At 43.3% G+C, this 12,376-nt stretch overlaps 1 protein-coding gene across 1 annotated transcript in view; it reads right to left on the bottom strand.

The window, feature by feature from the left end:
• The window catches only part of LOC120061201 (basement membrane-specific heparan sulfate proteoglycan core protein-like), a 112,359-nt gene extending 109,762 nt beyond the window's left edge, over window positions 1-2,597 (bottom strand). Inside the window, exons 1-2 of the mRNA XM_039010823.1 lie at window positions 2,580-2,597; window positions 1,896-2,028 (exon numbers count right to left, since the gene is read on the bottom strand). Coding sequence (XP_038866751.1) covers window positions 1,896-2,028; window positions 2,580-2,597 — 151 coding nt within the window. The remainder of the gene's footprint in view (window positions 1-1,895; window positions 2,029-2,579) is intronic.
• Window positions 2,598-12,376: the final 9,779 nt, after the last annotated feature.

Genomic DNA, 12,376 nt, shown 5'->3' with positions numbered 1-12,376 from the left:
TAACAATTTAACAAACTATTTACAGTCTTAAGGCTTGAGGTTAGAAGCTGTTTAGGGTCCTGGTTCCAGACTTGTTGCATCGGTACCGCTGCCGTGCTGTAGCAGAGAGAACAGTGTATGACTTGGGTGGCTGGAGTCTTTTACAATTTTTAGGGCCTTCCTCTGATAGCGCCTGGTATAGAGGTCCTGGATGGCAGGGGGCTCAGTACCAGTGATGTACTGGGCCATACGCACTACCCTTTGTAGCGCCTTGCGATCGGATACCAAGCAGTTGCCATACCGAGCGGTGATGAAGCCAGTCAAGATGCTCTCAATGGTGCAGCTGTAAAACTTTTTTTCTTTTTTTTCTTCTTAATTTTATCCCATTTTCTCCACAATTTTCGTGGTATCCAATCGCTAGTAATTACTATCTTGTCTCATCGCTACAACTCCCGTACGGGCTCGGGAGAGACGAAGGTCGAAAGCCATGCGTCCTCCGAAGCACAACCCAACCAAGCCGCACTGCTTCTTCACACAGCGCGCCTCCAACCCGGAAGCCAGCCGCACCAATGTGTCGGAGGAAACACCGTGTACCTGGCCCCCTTGGTTAGCGCGCACTGCGCCCGGCCCGCCACAGGAGTCGCTGGAGCGCGATGAGACAAGGATATCCCTACCGGCCAAACCCTCCCTAACCCGGACGACGCTATGCCAATTGTGCGTCGCCCCACGGACCTCCCGGTCGCGGCCGGCTGCGACAGAGCCTGGGCGCGAACCCAGAGACTCTGGTGGCGCAGCTAGCACTGCGATGCAGTGCTCTAGACCACTGCGCCACCCGGGAGGCCCCTAACTTTTTGAGTATCTGAGGGCCCATTGCAAATCTTTTCAGCCTTCTGAGGGGAAAGAGGTGTTGGTGTGTGTGGACAATGATAATTCCTTAGTGACATGGACACAGAGGAACTTGAAGCTCTCGACCAGCTCCACTACAGCCCCGTCGATACGGATGAGTGCGTGCTTGGCCTTCCTTTTGTCTTTCTGACGTTGAGGGAGTGCTTTTTGTCCTGGCATGACAATTCCAGATCACTGACCTCCTCCATATAGGCTGTTTCGTCGTCGTCGGTGATCAGGCCAACCGCCGTCGTGTCGTCAGCAAACTTAATTATGGTGTTGGAGTCATGCGTGGCCATCGTGTGTGAACAGGGAGTACAGGAGGGGTCTAAGCATGGACCCCGAGGGGCCCATGTTGAGGGTCTGCGTGGCGGATGTGTTGTTGCCTACCCTCACCACCTGGGGGCGCCCTGTCCGGAAGTCCGGGATCCAAGTTGCAGAGGGAGGTGTTCAGTCCCAAGGTACTGAGCTTAGTGATGAGCTTGGAGGGCACTATAGTGTTAAACGCTGAGCTATAGTCAATGAACAGCATTCTTACGCAGGTGTTCCTCTAGTCCAGGTGGGAGAGGGAAATAGAGATTGCATCATCTGTGGATCTGTTGGGGCGGTATGCCAATTGGAGCTGGTCCAGGGTGTCTGGGATGATGGTGTCGATGTGAGCCATGACCAGCCTTTCAAAGCATTGCATGACTAAAGATGTGAGTGCTACTGGGCGATAGTTATTTAGACAGGTTACTTTGGTCTTCTTGGGCATAGAGACTGTGGTGGTCTGCTTGAAACATGTAGGTATTACAGACCCCTGTGCACCCAGGGGATTATGGTGGAGATAATAGTTACAGTAAACAGTTAGGTTCACTATGGATGGGACCACTGTTAACATTGTTTGCAGTTTTGTAAGGAATTGTTCAGGGGTAGTATGAAGTTCTGTACAGTATAGTATTGTAATCATGATCTTAAAATATCATAAATAAAAGTTTGTCTATCAAAAGAAAGCTGGTTTGCGATCCAGCTGTGTTGACCCTAGACCCCACCTCCTGATGCTTCATCGGCAGCGAAGTCCTCGTCATCGTCCAGGAAGCGCTGAGATCTTTGGACAACAGTCCTCGATGAATCCAGGTCCTCGGGCAGCGGCACTTCTCCCCACACCTTGGAGCTCTGAGCCACCTGCAGACAGAAAACACACACACAACACTACTTAAGAGATTTATAGGGGTTGAAGTCTCATGTCTCCAGATAGGGTGCCATTTGGGAAGCAACCCAGGTTCTATCTCCTATTTGGTGCACTATAACACATAGGACTGTGGTCAAAAGTAGCACTATATAGGGAATAGGGTGCTATTTGGGATGTAAGGTCAGGTTAGTTAGGTTACACCCAGCAGGACCATTATACAGGGCCTGGGAGTGGAAGGAAAAACAAAACCTGAGATGGTGTGAGGCTGGGAGCTTCACACAGGAAATAGGTGCATTATGGTATGTTTATTTTAACATTCATTATCTAGGTCAGGGATGGGCAACTGGCAGTCCTGTAGACCCGTGGCTCAACCCCTCCCAAAAAATAACTGTAGCGAGTTAGAATAGTAGTGCAATTTCAAAATTTGGTTGTGCATCAGGAGTTTTCTCTTGTTAGCCCATGTCAGCGATTTTTATTACATTTTTTAGATTGGTAAGTTAGTCTAGCCAGCTGTCTAAACTTGTAGTAATCATGGTCGAATTACCGACAGGGGGGCACCCATTGTCACGCTCAGATATATTAAAAACGGATGAGCAAAAAAGACCATATAACATAATACAAATACAGAGCAATTTATGCAAAGAAATGTAGCGAATTATATTCATTTAAAAATTGGCATCCTGCAATAAATAAAATCTAGCTAAATTAAAATCTCCATTAACATTCTACTTTAAAAAAAGTTTAATTAACTATTGTGGCCTTCCATGGCTCCCTGTTTCACTGGAATATAAAAATGACGAAACAAGCATGTACAATCCCTTTCATCCATCATCAGGGGGAAAGGCAAAAGACTCAAATGAAAGACAAATGGTGGTTTACTTTCATAAACCAGGCAATTGGTACAACAAAAATATCACCACTATTAAGAAGTTTAAAACCACTGGAATAGTGGTAAACTTGACTGGCAAAGGATGCAAGTGTATCTTGTCCCCAATGCAAAGTGAGTCCAAGGGCCACAGTTGGCAGAACTTGGTCACATCTTGGGGGTCACAGTGTCCATATCTACAATTAAAATGCCACCTCCATGCCAATAGGCTATTTGTAAGGGCTGCCATATAAAAAAAGCCTTTGAGAGCAAACCAATGTAAACGCCTGGAGTTTGCTAAACTGCATTGGCACTTGGATTGGAACCGAGTGCTATGGTCAGATGAGACTAAAATAGAGCTATTTGGCGACACACACACCAGTGGTGGGTTCGGCATTGAAAGGATGATGCAAATGCAGAAAAGAACCTCATTCCTACTGTAAAATATAGTGGTGGATCTTTGATGTTATCAGGTGGTTTTGCTTCCACTGGTCATATTGGGGCCCTTGTTAAGGTCAATGGTAGAATGAACTCTACCAAGTCCCAGGCCATTTTTGCCAAAAAACTGGTTACCTCTGCCAGGAGGCTGAAACTTGCCGACAAGTGGATCTTCCAGCAAGACAATGACCCCAAGTACACAGAAATGGTTAAGTGACTACAAAAACCAACATTTTGCAATTGCCATCGGTCTCCAGACTTGAACCCTGTTGATTGACGAGGGCTGTCCATAAGCAGACTGAAGGACATCAAGGATCTGGATAGATTCTGTATGGAGGAATGGTCTAATGATCCCTCCAAAAGGTGTTGTCCAATCTCATTAAAAACATTGTAGAAAAAGCCTAAGTGTCATTATCCTCACAAGGGGAGGGTGCACAAAGTATGTAAACAGGGGTGTCAATAATTTTGACACCTATCTTTTTTAGTACTCTGTAGGTAGAGGTGTGCCACATGCACTGTAGTGCAAAACCAAGAGTCAGACAAGGAAATGCAGTTCTCAAATGGGGATTTATTAACTCAAAAGGCTTAACATGTAGCTTTGGGAATCTTCATGTCCCAAAATAAAGTTCTCACTCAAACATGGCAACCGCTACAAAACAAACACTGGCCATTTAATTCAATAACTAAAGTAAACTTAAATACTGGGGAAGACCGTATTTTACCCCAGGGTATAGAGTGATTCAAACCTTAATCATATTGGGGTTCAGTTCTTCTAGCTGGTCCAACAATTGCAACAGAGCTTCAGTATATCCTCCTCACAGCTCTCTACCATGTGAATGCCCCTGCATGGCCTATGTGCTGCTGCAGCCCTAATTGCAGCAAGGTGTGCAGCTGCAGTCTTAAGCCTCTGTGGAGAGCTGCCACACCTTGTAACGAGTCATTTAGCCACCAGATGGGGCCAAAAGTAGGCCTTTCCCACCCTTACACTCTTCAAGTGCTCACAATTGGTTAAGCAAAATCTTATTCTCTGAACAATTGTATTAGTATGAATTAATATAATTTTCAATTTTTTTGGAGCATAACATTTTGCTCATGTGTATTATTTATTTTATACAGTATTTTTATGCTCATTAAGTCTGCCAATAATTTTGAAGGTGACTGTGTCTTGAAACCAATGGCTAGTTGAGGTTGATATCAGGTTAGATGACACAAATCGGTTAAAATATGTTTTAAACTCCATCCACCCAGGACAGGCAGGCAGGAGTGCTTTATGGTGGGCCCTCAGCAGAGGATCAGGAAGCACTTTGTCATGGAAAAATTGTCACCTCTTGGGCTAGTAAAAACATCCTCACAGTGGAGTAGAAATCACTGAAAGGGGGGTGATCAGAAGGTGATCCTTGATTAAGTGTGTGAAGAGATTGTTAAATGCAATTGGAGAAGAGGGGAAAAGTATAAGAATTTGATAATAGTTCAATAGTGGGGGAGGGAAAGGGGGAAAGTTGTACAACTGAAATGTGTCTGAGTCAGAGAGGTTCGGGGGGCTGCCTTAATCAACAGCCACATCTTCGGTGCCCGGAGAACAGTGGGTTAACTGCCTTGCTCAAGGGCAGAACAGCAGATTTTACCTTGTCAGCTCAGGGATTCGATCCAGCAAACTTTCGGTTACTGGCCCAACGCTCTAACCATTAGGCTACCTGCCGCCCTTAGTCTATCTCTGTGGAAGGACATTACTGACGCAAAGAACCCATACAAATCTAACTGAAGACATTAAACATTTAAACAGATAATCTGATACCTGATCATCTTGATAATGTCTTAATGATACTGCCCAAGGTCTCCAGACTACTCCCTCAGTTCCAAAACATGAGCTAAAAGAACAGAGCCCTAATCTCTCTCCCTGGGTCAGTACCATCCCCACCAGTCCAAAACCTGAGCTATAGGTTTACCTACTTCCCTGGCAGCATGCCACCCTTGGCATTTCCAGTCAGTATGGCATGCCACTTCCCATTTTCATCCGCCTTCATCATGGCAGAGTTTCCCATTTAAATGACTCTGGCTAATAAATAACTTTATCTTTCCCCCAAATCCTCTCTCCCCTGACTGAACACCCTACAACAACAATCCCGGGCCTTTATCAAAAGGAAACCGCTGACTGGACCAATTCTTTTCACTGGAGCCAACAAGCCAACCGTTGGTGTGATCATCTCCTGCTTCCCGGTCCCACTCCCTTGGGATGGATGGGGTTCTCTCTCTCTCTCTGTCTGTCTGTCTCCCTATATCTTGCTCTTTCACTCTCTCCCTCTCTCTCACTTATTCTCTCTCTCTTTCTGGATGGGCGATACATTGCCCCCGCAAAAATCCTCATAGATTAGACCAAAGCCATTTTTGGCAAACTTCATCAACTGATATGTTCCTCATTAAACAATGCAGTGTCAGTTATCACTTTCACTAACAGTCAAACATAGGGCTGTGAAGGTCATGGGATTTTGGATGACGTTTTTTTGTTATTATCGTTTGGATAGCAACATTTTCTGACTGCATGTGTTGCTGTTGTAGGAAGGGGTTGGGGGGGTTACCTAGGCAACCAAAGATTGTTTGCAACAACACCTTGCTGAAACAAGGAGCAACAAAGTTTCATCACCTTGTAAAGAGTCCATGTTACCGTGGAAATGGACTCAAACACATGCTTCATCTTTTTGAATGCCCTGTAGTGCCGTCTTCAGTCAGCTGTTCATTCCACAAAGAATTCTAAAACGTCCTAGTTTTGCCCCCTCTCGTCTCTCCATATATCGGTTGTTAGATGTAAACTAGGCATACTTTTACTTTGCTGCTTTTGGGTAAAGTTTGTTGACTTGAATATGAAGTTGATAAAATATATACATTACCAGTCAAAAGTTTGGACACAACGACTCATTCAAGGGTTGATCTTTATTTTTACTATTTTCTACATTGTAGAATAATAGTGAAGACATCAAAACTATGAAATAACACATATGGAATCATGTTGTAACCAAAAAAGTGTTAAACAAAATCTAAATATATTTTATATTTGAGATTCTTCAAAGTAGCCACCCTTTGCCTTGATGACAGCTTTGCGCTCTCTTGGCATTCGCTCAACCAGCTTCATGAGGTAGTCACCTGGAATGTATTCCAATTAACAGGTGTGCCTTGTTAATTTGTGGAATTTCTTTCCTTCTTAATGCATTTGAGCCAATCAGTTATGTGTGACAAGGTAGGGGTGGTATACAGAAGATAGCCCTATTTGGTAAAAGACCAAGTCCATATTATGCCAAGAACAGCTCAAATAAGCAAAGAGAAACAACAGTCCATCATTACGTTAAGACATGAAGGTCAGTCAACACGGAACATTTCAAGAACTTTGAAAGTTTCTTCAAGTGCAGTCGCAAAAACCATCAAGCGCTATGATGAAACTGGCTCTCATGAGGACCGCCACAGGAAAGGAAGAACCAGAGTCTTGCATGAATCAGGCCTTTATGGTCGAATTGCTGCAAAGTAACCACTACTAAAGGACACCAATAATAAGAAGAGACTTGCTTGGGCCAAGAAACACGAGCAATGGACATTATACCGGTTGAAATCTGTCCTTTGGTCTGATGAGTAAAAAGTGTCCAATCGCTGTGTCTTTGTGAGACACAGAGTAGGTGAACGTATTATATGCGCATTTGTGGTTCCCACCGTGAAGCATGGAGGAGGAGGTGTGATGTTGTTTTGCTGGTGACACGGTCAGTGATTTATTTAGAATTCAAGGCACACTTAACCAGCAATGTAGAAAATAGTAATAAATAATGAAAAACTCTTGAATGAGTAGGTGTGTCCAAACTTTTGACTGGCACTGTATATACAGTATAAAACATTTATTTTATTATAATTGTATTATATTCAATGTATTATTAGTTTATTTATTATTTATCTATTTATTAAGAAGGTTATTTTATTTTATCATCGGTTACATGATTATACAATTACCGTGCCAGCCCTAGCCAAATGTTTTATATTTTTCCAGAACAGGAAAAAGATCAAAACTAGTGTGACCTTTGTGTCCCTCTAAGAGTTGCGACATGTCCACTGTGTTGTGGTTATCATTCCCTACAGATAATTTAAGACCCTGCGCCCTGCTCTGCAATTTTCCAGCACCCAACCCAACCTTGTCAGTGTAAAGGAGCTACACACACACACACACCCAGGCAAAGTGGGGAGGGGGTGGGAAAAAAACACATTCCACCCATTGTTGGAATCCCACTGTTTACTTTTGAATTAGGCTTTTCACAATGACAACTGTTTGCCTTGCTAGAATGTAAAAGGAGGTACAGACAAAAAGGGACAGGCACACATTCTATGGGGTATCAAAGGACAGGTGAGTCCACATGGTGAAGCCTCAAAACAAGTTAACCCCTCTAAGTTTGCCCAGCTGTTGTTTACAGTGCAAGAGGAGATGAATACCAACATTTTGTCTCCGTGAACAATCAATGACCAGCAGCAGGGGCAGAACGATCAGGAGGAACAGGGGGAGTTGGGACAATGCCTCCAAGATCCCATCATAGCGTAGAGCACTATCAGCTATCCTGCATGTCTTGAGAGTCAAACATCTGCTGTCATCATAGCGAGACACAGAGCCAGACGGATGTGTGCCCATGAGATGGTGTAAATAACCTTGTTTTTACACACACATACACAAATCCAGCATTCCCATCCCCACCATGACCCTGTAACAGCCAACAGCCAACGCCTGTCAAGAGAGAACAGCATGAGAAGAATGTTCCAGGGGTTTAACTTCACCACCTAAACCAGACATCTTCCAGATACAGATACAGCAAGGTCTAACTTATCACTGAAACTAGTTCCTGTAACTTTGGTTTTACTTCATTACAAATTTCTTACAATATCATTTTCCAGCATTACACATCTTATAAAAAAGTTCCTCTTCATGCCAGTATTTCCAAATTGTGCTAAAAGGTTGCATTTCTAGCCTCTTCTGAGAATGCTGATCAAAGCAAGAGCTCAGACAGACTCCATATCTCTGCAGAGTCCAGATGGTGGTGGGTGTATGATAGCAGCAACACAGGGAACAACATAACATTCAGAAAACCCCTTCATGTTATTTCCTTCACGGCTTTAAACAGGAACAAAACTCTAAACTGTTCAGCTAGCAGCATTAAGTGGACGAAAGCATGACACGGGTAGGCTCTTCCCTGCCTGCCTGCACACACATGCACACACACTGTAAAGCTTTCTGGCTGCTGCCCTGTGTAGAGTCCCACCTAGCACAGCACTTCATGGCACCAGGGACATATGCTTTATCTCTCTGACCCCAGCTTCGGGACTATATGTAGAGAAGAGTAGAGACACACACACACACACACACACACACACACACACACACACACACACACACACACACACACACACACACACACACACACACACACACACACACACACACACACACACACACACACACACACACAGCATCAAACGTATGCACACAGGCACATGGACAAGCAAACAGACAGACACAGACACGCTGAGGAGCTTTTTGTCCTGTCTATCACCCTCTTAGAGACAGCCTGATAGCTTTTTACATTTGGACGAGTGATGACAGGCATCAGGGAAAGAGGGAGAAAGTCAGTCCCTGAGAAACAGTTATTCACACCTATTACACTGACTGAGAAACACTGTTATTCCACACCTATTACACTGACTGAGAAACACTGTTATTTCACACCTATTACACTGACTGAGAAACACTGTTATTCCACACCTATTACACTGACTGAGAAACACTGTTATTCCACACCTATTACACTGACTGAGAAACAGTTATTCCACACCTATTACACTGACTGAGAAACACTGTTATTCCACACCTATTACACCGACTGAGAAACACAGTTATTCCACACCTATTACACTGACTGAGAAACACTGTTATTCCACACCTATTACACTGACTGAGAAACACAGTTATTCCACACCTATTACACTGACCGAGAAACACTGTTATTCCACACCTATTACACTGACTGAGAAACACTGTTATTCATACCTATTACACTGATTGAGAAACACTGTTATTCCACACCTATTACACTGACCGAGAAACACTGTTATTCCACACCTATTACACTGACTGAGAAACACAGTTATTCCACACCTATTACACTGACCGAGAAACACTGTTATTCCACACCTATTACACTGACTGAGAAACACTGTTATTCATACCTATTACACTGATTGAGAAACACTGTTATTCCACACCTATTACACTGATTGAGAAACACTGTTATTCCACACCTATTACACTGACCGAGAAACACTGTTATTCATACCTATTGCACTGACTGAGAAACACTGTTATTCCACACCTATTACACTGACTGAGGCAGATAGGAGCAGCACAGGAGACAGACAGAGACAGAGAGACGTCCACTGGTGATGTTTGACAATGATATAAAATAATATATAAAAATAAATAAAGAGAGTCGCACACTCTCTGTATATATACAGTTGAAGTCAGAAGTTTACATACACTTAGGTTGGAGTCATTAAAACTCATTTTTCAACCACTCCACAAATTTCTTGTGAACACGCTATAGTTTTGGCAAGTCAGTTAGGACATCTACTTTGTGCATGACACAATACATTTTCCCAACAATTGTTTACAGACAGATTATTTCACTAATAATTCACTGTATCACAATTCCAGTGGGTCAGAAGTTTACATACACTAAGTTGACTGTACCTTTAAACAGCTTGGAAAATTCCAGAAAATTATGTCATGGCTTTAGAAGCTTCTGATAGGCTAATTGACATCATTTGAGTCAATTGGAGGTATTATCTGTGGATGTATTTCAAGGCCTACCTTCAAACTCAGTGCCTCTTTGCTAGACATCATGGGAAAATCAAAAGAAAACAGCCAAGACCTCAGAAAAACAATTGTTGACCTCCACAAGTGTGGTTCATCCTTGGGAGCAATTTCCAAACGCCTGATGGTACCACGTTCATCTGTACAAACAATAGTACGCAAGTATAAACACCATGGGACCATGCAGCCGTCATACCGCTCAGGAAGGAGACACGTTCTGTCTCCTAGAGATGAACGTACTTTGGTGTGAAAAGTGCAAATCAATCCCAGAACAACAGCAAAGGACCTTGTGAAGATGCTGGAGGAAATAGGTACAAAAGTATCTATATCCACAGTAAAACCAGTCCTATATCGACATAACCTGAAAGGCCGCTCAGCAAGGAAGAAGCCACTGCTCCAAAACCGCCATAAAAAAGACAAACTACGGTTTGCAACTGCACATGGGGACAAAGATCATCGTTTTTGGAGAAATGTCCTCTGGTCTGATGAAACAAAAATATAACTGTTCGGCAATAATGACCATCGTTATGTTTGGAGGAAAAAGGGGGATGCTTGCAAGCCGAAGAACACCATCCCAACCGTGAAGCACGGGGGTGGCAGCATCAAGTTGTGGGGGTGCTTTGGTGCAGGAGGGACTGGTGCACTTCACAAAATATATGTCATCATGAGGATGGAAAAGTATGTGGATATATTGAAGCAACATCTCAAGACATCAGTCAGGAAGTTAAAGCTTAGTCACAAATGGATCTTCCAAATGGACAATGACCCCAATCATACTTCCAAAGTTGTGGCAAAATGGCTTAAGGACAACAAAGTCAAGGTATTGGAGTGGCCATCACAAAGCCCTGACCTCAATCCTATAGAAAATGTGTGGGCAGACCTGAAAAAGCGTGTGCGAGCAAGGAGGCCTACAAACCTGACTCAGTTACACCAGCTCTGTCAGGAGGAATGGGCCAAAATTCACCCAACTTATTGTGGGAAGCTTGTCGAAGGCTACCCAAAACATTTGAAGGCTACCCAAAACAATTGAAGGCTACCCAAAACAATTTAAAGGCATTGCTACCAAATACTAATTGAGTGTATGTAAACGTTCTACCCACTGGGAATGTGATGAAAGAAATAAAAGTTGAAATGAATCATTCTCTAGTATTATTCTGACATTTCACATTCTTAAAATAAAGTGGTGATCCTAACTGACCTAGAACAGGGAATTTTTACCTGGATTAAATGTCAGGAATTGTGAAAAACTGAGTTTAAATGTATTTGGCTAAGGTGTATGTAAACTTCCGACTTCAACTGTATAAACTGCCAGTGATTTATTGGGTAAAACACCAATGGGATGAAGGCACAGTGATACTGAAACATTGGTGTTTTACCCAATAAATTACTGGAAGCTTATATAGAGTGTGCGACTCTCTTTGTTTTGATAGCGTCCAGTTTATTCTCCGTTAGTCAGTGCTTTAGCTCCATGTTTTTATTGACAATGGGAGTATGACAACATGATGACTCCGTGCCTGAGTGTGTGTGTCTGTGTAAATGCATGTGAATTTCCTGTGTACGCTTAGCCCCTTGAAACAAGTGGTGGGTGGATTGACAAACTGCCAATTGTACCACTAAACCTCAGGCTGAGACCCTCTTGGATAAAGAGGACGATGAGAGAAGCCCCTCTGCTCTCTACAGAACTCTACACAGGGTCCAATACAAAGTGATGATGGGACAGGACGGAAGCATACGCGTCTCTTTCAACAGACAACAACTCTCTGAGAACTAGCTACAGTATTATCTATTTTCAATGTTCCATACAGACATTGACACAAACAGGGTCACAATATTTCTAAATGGAAAGAGGGATAGGGAGAGAGAATTTGTGTGAGTAAATGAGTGTGACCGCATGGTGAGCTCTCACCGGCGGGATGTTTTAGTGTATGGGCAGTGTGTGTGTGTTTGTGTGTGTGAGATAAAATGAACAGAAATATTATAAATATTACATTCTGACTGCATTACTCAGAATGACTGCAATCTTCCCCCAGGTCATTCATTTGCTCCTACATACAGGATGCCATGCATGCTAACAGCCCCCCCCCCCCAATTCTACACATTTTGCCATAGGGCGGAGAGGAGTTTAGCAATTCTATAAGAAATGTCATGCAAT

Source organism: Salvelinus namaycush, chromosome 16 (genome assembly GCF_016432855.1).
Source record: "Salvelinus namaycush isolate Seneca chromosome 16, SaNama_1.0, whole genome shotgun sequence".
Lineage (NCBI taxonomy): Eukaryota > Metazoa > Chordata > Actinopteri > Salmoniformes > Salmonidae > Salvelinus > Salvelinus namaycush.
This window is presented reverse-complemented; position numbering and strand designations above follow the sequence as displayed.